At 36.2% G+C, this 20,807-nt stretch overlaps 2 protein-coding genes and 1 pseudogene across 4 annotated transcripts; 2 read left to right on the plus strand and 1 right to left on the minus strand.

Annotated features, from left to right (window-relative positions):
* Nucleotides 1–1,849: 1,849 nt before the first annotated feature.
* Nucleotides 1,850–9,627, minus strand: LOC146160411 (acid ceramidase-like). Its single transcript, XM_083384940.1, has 11 exons — nt 9,544–9,627; nt 9,257–9,391; nt 6,379–6,459; nt 5,985–6,138; nt 5,652–5,697; nt 4,708–4,852; nt 4,352–4,488; nt 3,601–3,749; nt 3,043–3,149; nt 2,016–2,072; nt 1,850–1,939 (listed from the first exon to the last, which is right to left on the minus strand). The coding sequence occupies exons 1-11, from the start codon at nt 9,625–9,627 to the stop codon at nt 1,850–1,852; spliced, it is 1,185 nt and encodes a 394-aa protein (XP_083241066.1).
* A 2,423-nt stretch (nt 9,628–12,050) lies between these two features.
* On the plus strand, nt 12,051–18,990 carry LOC146160412 (polyprenal reductase-like). 3 transcript variants are annotated; one of them, XM_083383702.1, is made up of 5 exons: nt 12,051–12,567; nt 12,998–13,137; nt 13,286–13,437; nt 13,505–13,655; nt 17,420–18,990. In XM_083383702.1, exons 1-5 carry the CDS (start codon nt 12,428–12,430, stop codon nt 17,677–17,679), a joined length of 843 nt encoding a protein of 280 aa, XP_083239828.1. In that variant the 5' UTR covers nt 12,051–12,427; the 3' UTR covers nt 17,680–18,990. The 3 variants fall into 3 exon arrangements, with proteins under 3 accessions (XP_083239828.1, XP_083239827.1, XP_083239829.1); XM_083383701.1 differs by having other exon boundaries at nt 12,425–12,926; XM_083383703.1 differs by having other exon boundaries at nt 12,425–12,665.
* LOC146160413 (uncharacterized) lies at nt 18,845–20,707 on the plus strand (annotated as a pseudogene).
* The last annotated feature ends 100 nt before the right edge of the window (nt 20,708–20,807 follow it).

Raw genomic sequence — 20,807 nt, forward strand, 5'->3', positions numbered from 1 at the left:
TTATTTGAACTCTCTAATTTTGTTTGATTTATTTTATAGTCACAAAATGGATAGTTTTTAGATTTCTTATTCATTTGTTTTTCATTCGTTTGGTCCAATATCTCATTGTGAATCGCACAATAAAACTTGCATTGAAAGTGGGTCGCGAACTGATGGGAAGCACTGATTTAGTGCATTAACTAAAGCTTCGCGCGAATCGACTGCTATTTCATGTGTTCCCGTAAAGCTGTGGAGACAAAGTTTTACTAAGATAACATAAATAAGTACAATATTACAACATGACGTGATCTTTGCGATGTGACCAACTCGTTATGATTTCTACTAACCCTCTAACCCAGGAAGGTTGCCAGGTGCGCCGCGAGCAAAAGGAAAAATTTTGTGATATGTAAAACTTATTTTTTACTTTCCTATTAAGCTTAGCTCATTGATTCCACAGTACTTTTAAGCACAAAGCACAATAAGACCTTCAAAGCAACAGCATCTAAATCAGATAATCTATAATACCATATTATTAAGACCACCGACATATAATAACTCCAACTTCGAAGTAATAATCACGACAGAAGTAGATCTAAAATAGTCTACATGAGACCTAAACAATCGACATTTGGGCGCCGCTGTTTCAGCCCTGGATTGTTTGCCCCTGTTTGGGCTTATGGGCGGGTAGTTTGTGGTGTTAGCATTCGGGTTAGGGTTGAAAATATTAGGGAAGTTAATGATAGTTATAAGTGGGGCTTGGGGTTAGATAAGAGGTTATATAGGCAATATTTCGGCAATTTTCATCTGATTTCGATTTCGTTATTTTTACGACTATTAGGTATTAGTCCTATTTTCGCCTTTTTTCTAACTGTCTTTTTTTCCGAAGTTGCTTTTGTTCTTATTTTGGTCTCAAGGCTAGAGTCCCTTTAAAGATATGCAACTATAAAGCCTATATATAACCAAAAATTGCAAGCAATTTAAAAGAAATACCGGTACACCTCAAAAATTTCGCACTCGCTTCGCTCGCAAGGTGCGCCGCGGCGTTTTCAAATGTCTCTACGTGCGCCACCAAGTAAAAAAGGTTAAGAAACACTGCTCTAACCTAACGCAAGGACGGCCAATCTGCGATGCGCGGCCAAATGTAACCCGCCAAACCCTCAGAAGTGGCCCACTTAACTTTATATATGTTGTTTAGGACAGAAGCAAATGTTTTTTAGCTAAGCGTTTTTGTTTGACTTTTGCCTCTTAAAAATGTGGTAGAACATAACATGTTTAGACAATCTTAAAAGCTTGTTATTCTAATTCAATCGTACGATGAGGATGTTTGAAAACACATTCGTTTTTCTGCGTCCCTGTTATTAAATGACGTTTTAAGTCTATTGCTAGCTTTAATGGTCCCCTTAAAAGTGACCACCAAAATTAATAATTGTAGCTATTGCGCAGGCTCTGAAACTATATTTTTTGCAAACTAAATGGTAGATTTACAAAATATTATTACAAATGGTAGATTTACAAAATACAAATGGTAGATTTACAAATATTATAAATAAAGCTCGGAAACATATATTAATCTTGAAATTATTAATTCTAAATCTGTATACTTGCAGCATAACCTGTTGTTATAATAATTTTTTTTTCACACAGAGTTTCACATTTTTAGTATTTAATTTATTTTTCTATTTGACAGTTGATCAGCGCAGTGTTTCACAGAAAGCATTCACATTACTAATTTTGTGATATATAAAAACAAAAATAGAGTTAAAAACTCAATCCGTTTAAATGACACCTGAATCAAGTATAATCACGGTTAATCAAAAAAAGTAGTTCAGAACAACTTCAGTTATTTCTATAAACAGTCGAAACAATTTCTTCACCACAAATAGCATGGCTGTGGACAATTTCGTATGTAGGTGTCAAAAGTAAAGTTGTTAACTTGCATCAACGTTGTGTACACAGTTGCCTTTTAAAAAATAGAAAAAATTTATTTACCTAGGTAGAACGATCGGGTATCAAATAATTTATGTTTCTACTGTTACCTGATTTAGATTTGGCTTGGTCGACAGTACATCATATAACGCCGGGAAATCTATATTCTGCAAAAAATTACACAAATTATTGATCTTTAAACTTTATAAGTTTCTAGAAACATCATAGTTATCAATCATTTACGTTTTTATTGTTAAATAAACAAATTACGTTTGTATTAACTACCCTATAAAAAACTACCCTAGGTTAACGCAGGCAAGTTTAAACTATGCGATTATAAATGTTCATAATAGTTGGAGATTGCAATAAGACGCAGTAATCTTACTAAGTAAGAATGCTACCTATTTCTCTATGTGCTTTGATATTCTTAATACAGATTAAAAAAATATTTGCTGGTTACACTGTGGCACGTCTAGCCGACATGTTTCGCAATAAAATCTTAAGTCGACGAAATTAGGATTTAACGCGCTTTGATAATATCTGGAGAGAATGAATCCAAACAGTCGGAATATTAAACAATTTATAATAAACTCCAAACCAGATGTACAGGATAGAAGATTTCGAACTCATGACCCCTATAACAGGACCATCTCTTTACCAAATAAAGTTCTCTGCCTCTGAGGGGAGCAAGCCGAAAAAAAACCATAACGCCATTGCCTGCTGCATCCTATACACTACAGCTAGCCAGCTGAACGATCCCATCGTTCCACGATATATTATGCCGTTATCGTTGGATTTTTATAGAGACTTTTATAGGGCTAGATAACAATTATACACACATCTGAGGAAATAGTTTTAGGTAGCCCTTCTATGTGTTTATACTTCATAGCGATTAATACGCCAATATAACCGAAGAAAGCGGAACAGGACATTTCTAGACAAGTACAGAAAACATAGGTGTTTATAGCCTATTGTGTGGGGTCAGCAAAACATTGGCAAATCATTTTTTGACCCCGGACGCTGTCAATTCTGGACCAGCCTGAACTAGGTTATCCCCCTTGGATCCGCTCCTGTATAAAGCAATCCAAGACGAGTTATTTATTACCGGAACTAAATCGAAAGTTACTGAAAGCTTACTTTCGGACCAACTTCGTTCATACATTTCTTTCCAGAAGTCCTTCTATCATCAAAAAATGGAGGTTCTTCCCAATTGTCGTAGTTGGTTTGTAGTACGTACCAGGGGTCTGAAAAAATGCTCATGTATTTTTTAATTTAGGGTGTTTAATGAAAAACAGATGCAAAGCATAAATCATTCCTTACTATAAAGAGAGATATAAATTTAGCCGTATAAATACAGACTTCAATAGTTTCTGTAAAAATGCAAGCTAATATTGGCATTCCAAAATAACGTACTTAAAAACGTAAAATATAAAAATCTTTTTTTAACTAGATTATTTTGGCATTCGGAAGACTTGCTTGCTCCTTACAAACAATGAAAATGCCTGCAGCAATACGGCGAAATTTTTATTTGTAAATATTCTGATTAGAAGCAAGAATATCCTATTTAAATTATTTTCGGAAGGTTACTTACAAACCAAAGTAGTGAACTTAAAAACTAAATAGTCATGTGTTGTATAGGCGTGTATGAAAATTTTGCAGAAAACTGTAAAATTTTTCTTCCTTATTATTTTCTACTTTGTGCTGTTCCAAGTTTCATCACATCAGCAGCTTTTTCCCGATCCCGTGAAATGACAGCCCCTTCACCTGGTTTTGCTCCTCCAACAATAAAATAAACTGGGGCTAAAATTTCTTTATTGACCAACATGTGCAATGCCTCGTCGTAACTAAAACAAAAAAAGCTTCAGTTAGGCCAGAATAGAAGGTGCTGCCTGTTTTTAGGATGTTCGTTTATTTTAGAAAAGAAAGTTTTATGCAATAGATGGAGAAGGAGGTATTTTTTAGCGATTTCCACACCTATTTCATTCCACGAAACACTGACATATGGTTTTAAAAACGCGAAACAGTATGGGGCTTATTTAACCATTGCTTACTGTCACGGAAAAAAAGAGTTATATTCCCAAGTTATCCTGAACGGTTCGGAACGGCGTTCGGGTAAAATAAGTATTGTCGGTACGCCGTACGGATAAAAACAGGTTATTGTTATAGAGACCATGTCACAAATATTATCATATTTGCCTATCTTAATAACGTAGTTTGCAAAAAATGCATCTTTTTGTTTTCGCGCAAATTCACAGCAAAATGTGCGGCCCGCAACAGAAATGCCCACGAGTATAATTTTATGGCCTACTTAAAACAAAATAGTATTTTAGTCTTGAAAAAATCGTCCAGTTGTAAATAATCTTAAAATCAGTTAACGAACTTCAAAGTTCAGTTAGAAGCAGTTTAGGAACCAATGATTTCGTTAAAGCTTATGATGCTATCTTACGTTAGCGCTTTCTCGAACGCATCACGTGTTAGAAAAGTAGTCCAATATCCTGAACGCCCTCCTAAAATCCATTCCAGGACTCCCAAAATGCCAGGGTTTTTGCTGGATCTTGAGTTTACAGACAACGTGAATACATTCTAAAATATATTATCTTAATGTTAAAAAGCTTAACTTCAGTATCTAATAAACAGGTTTCACTTAAGTCAAAGTTGAAGTAAGACATGGCAATAATGGAATTTACCCTGAAAAATTAAAACTAGAGAATTAATGAGAGACACATGAATCATGACTTTACTACACAAAGGTTTTTTGCAGTATAGTATTATTATAATTCCTAATTCACTGAGTGAACACACCTGCTTTATGCCTGTAAATATTCCGACGTAGCCAGCAAAAGTAACCGCTTTGTATGCGGCAGTTCCGTTTCGAACGAATTCTATTTCAACCACTACGTTGCGGAGGTGTTCAGTCATAGGCCAGGTGTGGTTATGTAAATCCCAACTACGAATTAAACGAGGTTGTTCACCCTTTCCGTAAGCACACAAGTGTCCACAAAACAATAAAAATTAAATATTTGCATTATAATTCCGTGCAGTTAATAAATAACACAATGTACAATCTATGTACGGAAGAACTTTGCAAACTTGGGACGCGACTCTGCTGAGGGTTCGCAACAAATAGATGGATGCACAAGGTAAAGACAAATTTCACAAAATGTTATATTTGTATAAAAAAAACTTTACTGACGTACGATTATAACAGAACACTCTAGCAAAGCTATAGTAATTTAGGTCAGACACTTTTTATAGACGTTAAAAGATATATATTTCGCCAGCAAAGGCATCGTCAGTATATCTGAATAAACAAACACAGCAGGATAAGAATTAGTCAGATACATTAAAAGATAAATATAACAAAGTAAAATAAATAAATTAAATATAAAAATCATAAAATTGTGGTAACATCCAACATGTAGAACCCCTGTCCAAACACAACAAGCACAGGTCGAGAGAAGCGGCAACGCAACTCTGACCTAAATTTCTGATTGGCTAGAGTATTCCGCTATTACTGATCAGGAATTAAGGTCGACATTTATCTTGCAAGAGTCAAGGGGATTTTCATTATCATATATTCAATGCAATACTGACGTACGAGTCGGAATTTCAATAGGCAGGGAAAAATACGAAAATGTTTCCGCTTATTATTATTGGTAAAAATTAGGTTTAGAAAAATGATTTTTCAAATTAAAGTGATAAAACATTGTACATATTTGTGTTATCCGAACGACAAATTGCGTTACCCGAAAAATTCTCCGAAGTCCATGTTCCTTGCATGAAACAGAGCTCCTAAAGAAAAAAAAACGCTTTCGTATTTTTAAAATAAACATTTTTTCATAACAAGTGTTTAACAACAATCCAAAATATATTGCGTTTTCAAGTTACTGGTCGATTGCTGCTGTATATTTTTATTTACGCATCTTTAAACAAAATATTAAGAGGACAATATTATCTATGTTTTTTTAAAAGATATTTAGCCCTGACATTTTAACATTGATGCGCACGTTTTCGTTAAGGTACTACAAAAATATTACGCAGTGTCTTTAGGTTTAACGTAAAAAAAAAAACACTCAAACCATTAGATTTCTGGGTGACTATTGAAGTGCAGAACGAGGTTGCTTCATAGAATATATTGAAAATTAGGATTTCCGCTTCAGGCATGCCGGTGGCTTTAGCAATTCCCTTTATTTCCTGGTCGTAAGGGGCTGGTAAATCCCCGATGATTTCTGGCTAAAACGTTTTAAATTTATGAACAACTCGCAGCTAGGATTTTGTTAAAGGGACTAGGTGGTGCAAAGGTACGTCGTGAAAAATGTAATCTTACTAAGTTTTCTATGCCCGGCTAAACTTGTGCGGAAATTGGAAGCCGCGTATAAATACATTTAAGAAGATGATAAAACACCCGTTCGCGCGAAACGCAAAAAAAACTTTTGAAATAACTTTTACTCCGGATTAAGATAGTCTACTTACCAACTTTTGAATTAAAACGTCGACAAGTTTTGGAGAAATACCATTTAGAATCTTTAAAACTTGGTTGATGAGAACTTTTATCTAAAACGAAATGGAACTAGTTTAGATCCCATTTTGTCGTTGCAGAGAGATCAACGGTTGTAGTTGGTATACATATTTCACTGTTGCTCTTGTTATCTAGATGCTAACTCAAAGACAAAACAAATTTGCCAACTATATTTTTCACCTGTTATCATTGTAACACGATATAAAAATGATCATAAAAAACATAAAATTGTTATAAAATCAGTTGACCCTGGAGGTATAAAGAATGTCCTAATAAAATGTGGACAACTAAAGATAAAAGTAAACAAGACTGGAGGCAAACATCGCGTAACGACTGTGAACCATTTAAACGAAAAATGTGGGTTATTTGGCAGGAATGTAAACCTAAATCACTATGGGAGGTGGGAGAATGGCTTTCCTTGGTATTTTTTGTTGTAAAACTTTTTTTGGTAGGCGATATTTTGTAATAATTGGGCTGAAAGCGCGAGTCGATACAACGTAGGGTAGGTCAAAACACAAAGGTATTAATTTCAAAGGTTATAAATTGAAATTCAATAAAAAAAAATTAACATTCAATTTAATCCTCTAAGTAGTTATATCTTGCTATTCATTGATAATTTTTTTGGACGTGACGTGCTCCCGAGTCCGATTTTAGCGAAATTACCAATTTCCGTGGAGTCCGTGTCCGGCTTCAAATCCATTGTCCTGTATTTCCCTATTGCTATTCCAACAATTCGATTTACAGTGTGCCGCCTTATCGCTTCTGAACTTAAAATGCGCAAGCGAACGTTGGATCCAGGGTTCCGGACTCCGGTAGTCTCGAGTATGGTTTAACTCGAGTCCCGAGTTTCGCCATTTCGTTTTAGTTCGAGTTCAATTATGACATCAATACAGCCTTATGCTTTCACTTAAGTAAAGAAACAGAAGAATAAAACTTTCATATTTACAAACAAAAGTTTTTAATCTCATTTATGACTGTAAGCCAGTGGTTCCTAGCCGGGTTGCCGCGGCACCCTTGTGTACAGGAATTTTACTCTGTGCCGATATTTTTGTGTATTTTTTTAACGGATTGGAGCAAATAAAACTTATAGTTGAAATTATTTTAACAGCTAACTTGGTTTATATAAGAGTAAACGGGTGTTTTCAACCTTTGTGACCCACAACATACTTTATGTGTTAAAAAGAAAGAACACAACAACAATATTTCGACCTGCTTCGATGAGCAAAAATTGATAATCGGGCTGTATTGTATACTTAAGTGGTAACTGGCTCACGCAATTAAAATCCTATAATTCCACATCGACTAATATTGTTAACAGAAACATAAAACTTATCACGATAGAACTTTCAAAGTGATTGTTAGTGGATAATTACTTTCATAAAACAACAGCCATAAGTATACTTCGTGTCAAATCACAGACTTTTGGCTGGAGTTCCAACGAACATTAGTCAAATTATTAAATTTCTTGCGGAATACCAGTCGACCTTAAACGGAACACTATATTACTACACAGAGCACCCGAAACACTTAACATATCAATTATTAACACAATTAATGTAAACAATCACTCCTAACAGGTACCACCTTGTTCGTGGTAGGAGGCAGACTATGGTTCTAGACCTTTTACTGCAAGTTTACCAAGCAAGGTTACGGCGGGGCTAACAACCAGGGAGTCAGAGTCGGACTCGGGACTCATGACTCGACGGAGTCGGTTAGTTTTGCTGCAGTCGGACTCGGGACTCGAGTAAGACCAACTAAAACTACCCGGGTCCCGTGTTCGACGTGCGCATGCGCAGTTTCAAATTTTGAAACTAATATGGCTGCCAGCTTCAAATTATAAATGCGGAATAACATATGGTGAGTATTTTCCAACCATGTTTGTGAGTGAATGAATTATATGACACCCCTATAAGTGGATTGCTGATTATTATCCACCATATTTACGTAAATTGGAGAAATACAGGCTGGAGAGTCTGAGCCGGCTTCGGTACTCGACGAAATCGCGCATTGTCTGAGTCGGACTAAGGCAGATATTCCCAACCGGGCGTACTCGTACCCCTTTGGGGTACTAGATTGAACATCAAGGGGTAGGTAGATCCTGGGGCCACAGAGCAGCTTTTCAATAGATTTCACCATACAGTTTGCAAGTGGGCCCCCCTTTGGAATTTCAAAAAGAGATTATTTTTATAGTTTATAAGTGTAATATTTAAGTTAAATTGTGTGTATATATTCATCGTCCCTCTGGATAATTATCTGCGGGCGCCCCTGCTTGGGGATAAATGAATGTAGATGGATTAAAAGATGCACACCCATATGAGTGTTTATAACTGTTGTCTAGCCCTTCTGAAGCTGCTTTTTGACCAACGATTGCGGCTTACGTATCATTAGTACCCCGAGCTATAGCAGACTCACCGAATCTGTCAATCAATGATGCAAACGGGACAGGCTAGAAAAACAACTAGCCTGCAGTGGGGTGCGAATTCACGACCTCTGGCCATGGTGTGTCTAATATGGGAAAGCAGAGCAACATGCTGCTCAAGACTCTGAACAATGGAAAGGGCTTGTTTGTACCTTATGCCCAGTTTGGTGTCAAAAGTTTAATTATTTGAATTTAAACAAACTTAAAATATTTTGGGGAGTACATGACATATTTCATGTTATTTTTTTTAGTAGATTCGTGTGCCAATAAAAAGATTTAGTGCTCACATTAACACAATTATATCAAGTTACTGTTTAGTGTACACTTTCCTATAACTATTTAAAACACTTTTGATAATTTTATACTAATTTTTATAAGAGGCACGGTATGAGGCAACTTTGTGCAAATCTTACTTGCTCTGATTTATCTCCCACTACTTTGTTCCAACGTATGAAGGGATCCGCATCCAAATCAACTTTATAGCTGGCTGGCATTCCTGTTGATCGAGCTTTATTCGAGTACATCTCATGGCGACATGTCTCTGTATACTAAACATAGCAGCATCTAGTATGAAATTTTAGATACCAAATAAACCAAAAAGGAATGTACAAACTATATAACAATACCTTATTTCAAGTATATTTTATTAACTTGCAAAATAAAAGCACAATCTAATTAAATTTATGTAGCCTATACTTACAGGTGGCACATTTTGGCATGCAACCAGACTTATCAAAAACGAAAAGTTCCCAACAAACAAAATAAGAGCAACTACAATTTTCATTCTGCCTTTTAGCCTCAATACAATACAGTGTTGCGAATGCAGTAAATGCGTGCAATAAATTTATCCAGGTCAGATGCTGGCTATTTTTACATTCACGTTAGGTTATTAGGGTTACTGAAGGTTACATTTAAGAAGGTTGATAAATGATTGACAGTATGCTGGAGCGCACTGTTATAGGTGCAAGCAATGTTGGAAAATCCAAGACGAGTCCTTTGCAAAAAAGCTTAAATCCAAGTGAAATCATTTACGAACAACATCAAGTCAAGTACAATTTAAGTCATTGACATCAAAATAAAATTTAAAATTATTAAAGTTGATAAACTTATCGGATCCTTAGCGATATTATAATTAGCAAACAACAACAAAACGTAACATATAGCGAGCAAACTGTTTAACAGCAAATTCGGTAAAGCAAGTAAATTTTACCAAAAGGTATTTCATGAAAATATAATCGTTTAAATTAAGTAATTTATCGGAAATAATTAAGTCAGGTCAAGTCATTTGGTCCAAAATACTTAAGTCAAGTCATTCATAAACAGTCTCAAGTGCACCCTAGTCAACACATAAAAAATATTAAATTAACTTGTTCCTAACTACTCAGAAGCTTTTATAAATCAAAAGTTTATTCTAATTGCTTATTTGTTTCCAAGAAGTCGAACTGGTACCGAACCGAGAAGGTACCGAGAAGAAAGATTGCACAGCAGTTGGTATTCTTCATTTAATTTGCTCCAAACGCTTTCTCTTCTCCCTTTACTTGCTGAATGCTGCTTTGGTCCATCTCAACAAGTTATCATTGTTGTTTCAAAATAGTTTTCAATTTTCTCACATGCAATCAGCACTTTCAATATGCAAAAAAGAGATTAGGAGCATTGCCAATTCAGATCAGGTTTTAAACAGCCTAAAACTTGACTGGGAGAAGATTTCAAAAGTTTTACCAAGATCTCAAAATACACTTCTTGAAGATGATTTTAAACTGCTGCGATTCACGACAGAAACATACTGTGAGGCAATGCTCTGTAATCTCGAAGAAGGTTTCCCTGAGCCTGAGATACTCTCTGCTTTTCGAATCTTTGATGCTAATGAGATTCCTCTTGATACCCCTCAGCGCCAGCTTTATGGGAATGATGATCTCTCGCTGCTTATCAGAAGATTTGACATTGTTCCTGCTGAACAAACCTTGAAAGTACTAAATGACTATCAAACGTTGAAAGATAGAATGACAATGCCAGAATTTGAGTTCTGCCAAGATCTCGGTGATGTCTGCAGCAAAATTGCTCGAGACAACGTATTCCAGCAAATGTTTCCAGAGCTGCATCGACTTTGCTGCATTGCATTGTCAATTCCTCTAGCAAACGCCTGGCCAGAGCGAGGATTTTCGACTCTATGTCGTGTTAAAACCAAGCAACGAAATAGGCTACTAGTTATCACCCTGAATGCTCTCATCAACATTTCGATGAACGGTCCGGAGCAGCTCACTGACGAGGAAGCACAAAAGATAGCTGAGAAGTGGCAAAAAACAAAGGACCGACGAACAGTGTCAGTGCGAGCATGGAAGGCGTTGGAATCTGCAAACAACTAAGAAATGGAAGCTGGCGGATGGGAACGGGATTGCGAATCTGTTTTGTTGCATGAGATAGAACCGTCCGTCCGTTTAAATAATTGTTTATATTGTTTACGCAAAGTAGTTGGCAAAGAGGTATTTAAGGGAAATTACGTAAAACCTAAGAAAACAGAGGAGGATCCAACATGTTGGTTGGGGTTGGGGGATGACTTTTTTAGGATGACGATACAAAGTACGCTACAAAGAATTAATTTTAAAAACACCTGTTAATTTCTCAATTTGGAAAATTTAGGAAGCAATACAAAGGATGTCCTAATAATAATTTTTCAAATTCGAAATTCTTTATGCTAATGTCTATTTGTTGTTTGCTTACAAGAAAAAACAATTGGGTCGCCAAAGCTTAGTTGTCATACTTACGCTTAATATTTGGGTCGCCGCGAAAAAAGGCTGAGAAGCACTGGTCTAATATAACAGAAATTGGATTGTACAGTGTATAAGTCACACGACGCAAGAAGCCATAGAATGCACATTTCCTATAAGTTAAATAGTTTGAAGTAAACCGGATATAAGTTAGATTTAGGTAAAACCAAAGAGATTATAACTTATAATCTCTTTGGGTAAAACGGACGAAAAAATAGTATTTCCGTATTTAAACTCCAGGGTAAAAGTATAGTTTAATCGTGAGGCCGAAGATGTAATAACATTTTTTGGTTTATTGCCTATAATCAGTGCGGACTTGGTTGTGTATTGCGCGACATAAATCATTGTTATAATATTTAGCAAAAACCGCAATGCGCGTAGTTTAGTTATTTGCATAATTAATAGTTGAAGTGACTGTAAGCGTATAATAGTTAAGTGCAGTGGTTTTTAACCTTTTTTCTGCCTACCCCCTTCACAGTTGTAAGGCTGTACAGAAACAACGTAAAATGTCGAACGAAGCGCAAAAATTTAACACTGCGTAATCGTGTTTTAAAAAAGTGTTATGACATACAATGCAAAAGCTATATAGCCTACTGCAAATAATCTGAGTTCCCCCCAATTTGTGGTATATGAATGACAAGTTCGCGCGAAGCGCAAAATTTTTCGTATTTGTTAAACCGAAATCGGTAACAGGGTGTCATTAAATCGGTGACAGGGTGTCACCAAATCTGTGACAGGGTGTCACGGAATCGGTGACAGGGTATCACGGAATCGTTTTTTACGGAAGCGACAGACTTTGTGTTTTGGACACATGTGTGAATGAAAAAATACCCGGATATCGAACTGGCTGCTTACGTTTCATGTTTTGACTCATTTACGTTTGTAAGTCTGTGTTTTCCACTCCTAAAATCTTTAAATCAAAGCACGATCAATGATGGCTATGGCGGTTATTTTTTGAGGTAAAAAATGAGAAATTTTGACCTTTGGAGAGAGCAGGCTTGCTTGTTTAGAACCCCATGCCTCACTGGTTCTGGAGCACTGGTCTAGTGATCTTTAAGTAAATACTAATTAACTGTTTTTTAACCAGTATAAATTTAGTAAAATTCATAATGACTGACAAATATAGTTACATTAGTCTCTTTCCATTGACAATTATGAACATTGTTTGGTCTGTGATGTCTTTCCTTTTGCTTATGATTTATCTTACTAATGTCTATATACAACCTAATTCAAGTAACAGATTTGCTAAAGCCGCAAGGTATTTTGTTATTTATGGCAAGACACAGTCAGTAAGTCATAGTTTTGACATTCCTAAAAGGTAAGGCGAACAGTTTTAAATAATTTAAATGGAATATACCGTTTTGTCAATATTTGTGTTATTTTATACAGATTCTTTACTCACTACTATGTATTCGCATCAGTATGGAACACCAGTTGCAGTGTTTTACTTTTGGGAATCTCGTTCAACGCTTTTGCTTTCAACTGGTTGGCTGACATATTTTTATTAAAGAAAACAGAGAACAAAATTGGTCAGCCACTGTTTTTAATACATATATTATATTCATTTGTGCATAAAATATATTGTATATAATAAGTTTACACTGAAGTTTTTTGAGTGAACATTAGTACCAGTAAGTTATTTCAAATTTTAGTTTTCAATCTTATCTTTCTTTTCAGGTGATAAATTATCTATCATTATTGTATTAACTCTGCTCACTATTCACACATATAAAAGACTATATGAGTGTTTAATGATAAGTGTGTTTTCAAGCAAAGGAAAAATTAATCTTGTTCAATATGCATGGGGGTTTCTCTACTACTTTATGCTGGTAAGTAAATGTACATATGTGTTACATTGTTGTGTAGTTGTAATATACCACCTTGTAAATGTTTTAGCCACCAACTTTAATTGCTGAACAATTGCCCCTGGAAGATGTTGAATTCGGAACCTTGCAAATTCACCATGTTTTGGGAATAATTGGATTTTGCTTTGCCTCTTTTGTTCATCACCAAAGCCACCTTATATTTGCAGACTTGCGAAAGAAAGGTGTAACAGAGTTTTCTTAATCATTATTTGTTGTTGAAAGGGTTTTGACATGAATTGATAAATAATATTACCATTGAAACTAATGTACTAAAGTAGTGGTTTTTAAACCTTTTAGCCTAGTTTTATGACAATATAACACTAATTTAATAAGCAAAAGCTATTTCAATTGTACAATTGTTCATTTGGCAAAATTTTATTGAAGTGCCAACGTTTTAACCACCTATTCGGGCAATCTTCTTCAGGGCAATATAAGAAAGAACAATTGTACAATAGAAAAAATGCCTGGCAGCAACATCATATTAAAAAGCTATTTGGGTCATTCCATTGCTACTGGTACAGTGGTGGCACCCTATGTCATAGATTTTTTTTAAATTTTATATGTATAATCTCCCTGCAATTCTATGAACAGTGATACCAATTTTACCGAAATTGGTCAAGTACTTTTTGAGATATCAGCGACTGAAAATTGGCCCTTTTTAGGCTTTTTCGTGATCGCTCATGCATAAATTTAACTGCAAATTTTGTTTGACCTATTATGAAAGTGTTTTAAATGGTAACTAAAAAATTCCAATGCATATCAGTTCTTCAAAGTAAGCAGATTCTAAAAAGATATATTGTTGTTTGTTTTTGTATCACTACAGGCCACCAAGTGGCTAGTTTCACACATGACTATTTGTGATCAGTCATGCATGACAAAACTTTGATTGGTTATAGCGAAAAATACTCTACTTCGATTTTTCTGCAACTTAGCTTAAATGAAAGGTAATTTTGTTGGCTTTCTAGCTTCCAAATATGAAGTGGGATATTTGAGTAGAAATTACAAAATTTCATTGCTTTGTAACAGATTGCGAAAAAGCTTTATGACGCACTATTATAATGTATAATTATGAAATGTGATTGTCTGGTGCTTCCAAGAAGTCAAAAAACTTCTGCTGGTACAGCAATGCACACTAGAAGCCAATACATAGACCAATAATTTTAATCAATGTATGGCAAAATTGCTATTAATTGTAATGTTTTGCGACTGAAAACTTTATGCACAGTCAGCGCACAATACTACTTATACTAACACAGAGGAGGATTCTATACGATGACAAAGAGAAAGATATTATACGATGTTAAGTACAAGTATATATGTATATTGGAAGACATCTCATATTCAAGTAACAGACTACCAAGAGCTTAAATCTTTAGCAATGTTATTGCAAAGCACTGCCCCTCATTCAGTTACACCAGAGGCAGGAACCTTTTTAACTAAGGGAGCCATAATAGTCAAATATTCTTTTGTGTTTTCATGAGAGCCACAAACATCTAGCTTTTTTTTTTAGCCACAAACATCTAGCTTCAAAAACTAGTAAATTGTGCAAGGCTATTTATTTTGTTCTCATTTAAAGGACAGAACATAATGTGCATTAAATTTAATTAGTTAGGTTTGCACAAATTTGATTACGGAGTTCGGTTAAAAGAATTGGGCCTTTCGAATATAAAGAGATTCACTAGAAGAAGGAAAAAAATTTGCTACTATGAGTAATAAAAAGAAAATATAGAGTTAGGAAAGCGGTTGTGGGATTGCAATTTTATTCAGATCATGCTGAGAAATGATAGCTTACACTTATCTGCAAGCAAGATTCTTTTATCAAAAGAGCCATATGGCCTTACCAAAAGAACCATACATAACTCAGGTTCCCGACCCCTGAGTTCACAATATTAACTGTACAGTATGTTCTAAACAGCCATTATTACTAAGTACTAATTAATAATACATCCAAAGATCTAACACTCATTAAGGTTGAAAGTTGGTGGAAATAAGCTTCGGTGTGATGTCAAATCAGGACTGAAACTAGCTGCAATTCATACTGCCTCAAGTTACAAAAACTTATAAAGATGTGTGGGACCAGTCACACCACTTTTTTAAAATCAGGCTTCCATCAGACTTGGAGATGTGGTATTGTCCTCTTAATGTTAACAAAACATGACATGCAATGTGGCACAAAACATGATCAAATGGAAAAAAGTATTGGTCCTGCTTTTGAGGCCAGTAATATGTGTTTTTGTTGCCAAACTTTTTCAACTATTAGTTTTGAAGTGATTCCGAAGGACATGAAATCAGTTTCTTCCCATTTGCAAGATAGGTTTTAGTCTGGACCGACTTTAAAAGGTACTATACTCCACTATTTGAACCACTGAATGAAAGAGTTATATGACATAAGGACAAGTTGTGACCTTGAATTTGCTGCGCAATCTAAAATTTGTAAAAGCACTACACCACCTTAAATGCCAATGCTTTCTCCTGTTGCTTATGTTTCACAAGTTTGTATATGAGCATGACTGGTACATGGGCTGCATACTCTCTATTGCTAAAGATGATGGTATATAGTCAAGTTGTTACTGCATGCATCCAAAAAGACCTGCTCAATCATATTACTGGCCTCAAAGGCAAGACCAATATTTTTTCCATTGGACCATGTTTTGTGCCAGATTGCATGTCATGTTTTGTTAACATCAAGAGGACAATACCAAATCTCCAAGTCTGATGGAAGCCTGTTTTTTGAAAAGTGGTGTGACTCTCACACATCTTTATAAGTTTTTGTAACTTGAAGCAGAGTGAATTGCAGCTAGTTTCAGTCATGATTTATAATCAAACCAAAGTTTATTTCCATCAAATTTTCAACCTTAATAAGTGATAGATCTTTAGATGTATTATTAGGTATTTCTTAGTAATAAGGGTTAGTTGGAACATGTGGTGCAGTTATTATTGTGTAACTGAAGGAAGGGCGGTGCTTTGCAATAACATTGCGAAAGATTTAAGCTCTTGGTAGTATGTTACTTGAATATGAGGTGTCTTCCAATATACATATATACTTGTACTTAACATTGTATAGTATATTTCTCTTTGTCATCGTATAGAATCCTTCTCTGTTAGTATAAGTAGTATTGTGCGCTGATTGTGCATAAAGTTTTCAGTCGCAAATCATTAAAATTATTGGCAATTTTCGCCATACATTGATTGAAATTATTGGTCTATGTATTGGCTTCTAGTGTGCATTGCTGTACCAGCAGACTTCTATAAGTTTTTTTGACTTCCTGGAATCACCAGACAATCACATTTCATAATTATACATTATAATAGTGCGTCATAAAGCTTTTTCGCAATCTATTACAAAGCAATGAAATTTTATGCATGAGCGATCACGAAAAAGCCTAAAAAGGGCCAATTTTCAGTCGCTGATATCTCAAAAAGTACTTGACCAATTTCGGTAAAATTGGTATCACTTTTCATAGAATTGCAGGGAGATTATACATATAAAAGTTAAAAAAAATCTATGACATATGGTGCCACCACTGTACCAGTAGCAATGGAATGACCCATTTATTTATGTACCCAAATAAAATTTTGCACCATAGTCTGCTTTCTAATCTTTAACAAATAATTTTTTTTTTTTCTGCAAAAAGCCATTCAGTTGCTTTGTATAGCTAAAAAATCAGCTTAAAAACAACTTAACACCATATTCAATACTCTGTTTTTTATATGTTGCAACCAACGTCGCTTAAATCACTTTGTTATCTGGGTAGAAGCCTCAGAAAGCGCCTATTAGCTATTTGCCCGGCTCCGGTACTCATACACCCAAGATTATATATCCAATTAAACTACTTCATTGGCTGAGTAAATAGCCTCTTCCAAATTTTTGTAGCTTTGCATAACAAAAACTCTTTAGGAGAGATTGAGTTCCATTGTAATTATTACTATCCAAATATGTGTTTAGGTCAAATTAAGCAAGACTCTCATGGAATACCTGTTGGTGGCATGTTTTCTTTGGTCTCATGTCCTCATTATTTTGCTGAAATCCTGATTTATTTTTGTTTTGCCATTATTTTAAATAACCAGTGTAAATCATGGTGGCTTGTCCTTTTTTACAACTTTATTGCCCACGCAAACATGGGAAAAAATGCACATATTTGGTACAAAAAAAAATTTCCTATGTATCCACTAGAAAGAAAGGTTTTTATACCATACATATATTAAATTGTACCTTAATGTTAAAAAGAAACAACTATTAGATTTCTCGCCTCTTGTTTATTTACCAATGTTTTGTACGGATGCTGGGAATGTTGCCCCAAAACGTAACAATCACTATGCTTACTTTTGTCATTGTTACGTTTACAGGTTTGTCGGAGAGCACTTATTATTCCTAGTTTAACACAGTGTTTTGTAATGAATGGTTTTAGTCCGGAAACTAGCAGAGATTTAAATAGCATGTCGAGTACAAAAGGTTTGACTATTTAGACTTAGAGCATATAAGGGCCCCACATGGACCCCCAAAAGGCCGGTCTAAAGTTATGAATTTGGTGCGTTTAGAAAGGGGGGCTGTTGAAAAAAACCCAAAATTTCGGTTTAAATATCATGTCGAGTACATCGATCAAACCTATCTTAAATGTTGCGCCACATATCAGTGGTCAATAAATGGCCGATCTTAAGTGCGGGAAATGGTGCAAAACCCATTTAAGATCACCCTATAGGGGGTCACCATGTCACGTTTAAATATCATTTCGAGTACATTAATGAAACTGGGTGAAAAGAAACTTTATATCCTACTTTAACAGGAATGGTAAGTCTTAAGTTGAGGTTTTGGTGCAAAATACATTTAAGACCGGGTTAAATGTAGCACATGTACCTTCTCATAAATGCCGATAGAGGACGCTATGTTTATTTTTGATAGCGTTAAATATAGGAATCAAACACAAGAAACAGTCAGATAAATACCATGTACATTACGATCACTATCTAGTATTATACATATAATACATACGTTTATATGAAGTTATCAATAACCGCATAGTTAATGTCACAAATTGCGTTATACCTGTAAAACTACTTTACAATCCCAAACATTGCGTTACTCTGCCATCTGTCATTGACCATTGTGACGTGATATTCCTATTGTGATATCAAATGGTGAGACCAGCTGATCTGCATTAACCTGTTGTTTTGACGTGAATTTGTGGCAAGGCGTGGCATAGGATTCTACATAAACTAAGCTAAGGAAACATCTACAGTTTTTGCTTTACCAGTTTTAGGTTTGTCATCACAGAAAAGCAACTTTAGGATATCTGGCCTAAAAGTTTGCGACAATTGGGGGCGTGCCGGGATTTATTCTATTGAACTGTGTTGGCTGTTGACCTAGTTTTATATGGTGGTGAAGCAAGAAAACGAGATGGAAAAGATTGCTGAAGTTGTCAAGCAAGCTTGACTGGAGTCGATTTCGCGAAGTTCATGAAAGAAAAGCAAACGAAACCCGAGGCGCGAGACAGGGAATAACAGGACGAGTTGGATAGCTATCTGCTACGCTTCGATCGCTTTGCTGTAACCTGCAAGTGGGATGAGTTAGAGTGGGCGACTACACTAAGCGCCCTTCTGCATGATCGAGCATCGGTTGTATACTCAAGAATTCCATACGCTGACGCTGTGGACTACGATCAACTCAAGCAAGCTTTAGTGAACTGTTACGATTTAAACGAAGAAGTAACCGTAGTAAGTTTCGCAGTTCAAAACCTGAAAAGGGTGAGAGTCCTTCCCAGTTTGCGGTGCGTCTCAGAATTACCTGCAGAAGTGGGTAAAGCTATCGGGCGCAACTTTCGACTGGGTCGATGTGAGTGAGCTATTCGTCAAAGAGCAATTTGTCCTAAAGTGTCCTAAAGAGTTGTCTACTTACCGAAAGGAACAGCCACTGAAGTCCTTGGAGTCTCTATAGTTATACCCAGTGTTGCTAAGCAGTTCCAGGCGGCACACAACCATGAGTTGGCCCAGGACGTGTGTCAGTGTGAAAATTGTCAAAATTATAATACTGACAACAGACCCACGAGAAGGTGCTTTATATGCGATAAGATAGGGCATCTAGCCAAGGGTTGCAATTCGAGCGCAATGCCGCCGAGGCCGACGAGAATCTTAAAACCGACCGCATGCACACCGATGAATGTTACACAGGCGGATCACGGATATAACTTGCCTCTGTCGAAAGGTTTAGTTGGCGATAAAACGGTGACGGTATCAAGAGACCCGGTTGAACAGGCATTCTGGTTGATAGAAAATTTGTTCAAGATGACCAAATTATTGACAGGCCAGGCCTCATCAAGCTGGCCAACAGCTCTGTCGTGTCTGCCGGGGTGGCAAAGATAAAGGTCAATACACCATATTGGACGGGCGAGGTAGAAGCTCTATGTCTACCCGATCCTTTGCATGATCTGTAAATCGGAAACATTCAGGGCGCTAGAGGAGAGGAAGACCCCGATCCATTGTGGGAAGAAGCGAATGCTGTCCAAACGCGTTTTTAATAGAGACCTGAGAAAGATAAAGAGAAACCGCTAATGGTGCCAAAATATGATGAATGGCCTGTAACGGACAAGGCCGAATTAGAAAGGGCACAGAGAGAAGACACGTCAATTGTTAAACTAAAGGAGGAAGCGGACGTAGTGGTTAAGAGGGAACAAGCAACCAAATTTGTAGAAGAAGACGGGCTGCTATACGAATATTTCAATACCCGAAACACAGCAGAGGAGAATGGATGAAACAACTTGTTGTGCCAAGTTAATCTAAAAAAAGCATTATTAAGGTTGCCCATGATTCCATTATGACCGGGCATAAGGGTATTAAAAAAACACTCGATAGTATCTGAAGGAACTTTTGGTCTGGCATGCGTGACGACGTAAAACGATTTTGTCGATCGTGCTACATTTGTCAGAGGACGGCGGAAAAAGGCAGTGTGATGAGGGTCTCTCTGCATCCGGCGAGTTGCTGTGGATCTCATTGGCCCTATGCATCCTCCAAGTGAATAGGGACACAGATACATACTTACGTTGGTGGATTACGCGACGCGATACCCGGAGGTGAAAGCGCTGAGGAATATAAACGGCTGAAATATAAACGGCTGAAAGGCACTGGTCGACATGTATATAGTCGATTGAGAATTCCTGACGAAGTGTTGAGCGACTTAACTTAAGACTTAACCATTACTGTTACAGTAGGATATAAAGTTTCTTTTTGTCCAGTTTCATTAATGTACTCGAAATGATATTTAAACGTGACATGGTGACCCCATAAAGGGTGGTCTTAAATGGGTTTTGCACCATTTCCCGCACTTAAGATCGGCCATTTCT

This window comes from Ascidiella aspersa, chromosome 3 (assembly GCF_963924565.1).
Source record: "Ascidiella aspersa chromosome 3, kaAscAspe10.2, whole genome shotgun sequence".
NCBI lineage: Eukaryota > Metazoa > Chordata > Ascidiacea > Phlebobranchia > Ascidiidae > Ascidiella > Ascidiella aspersa.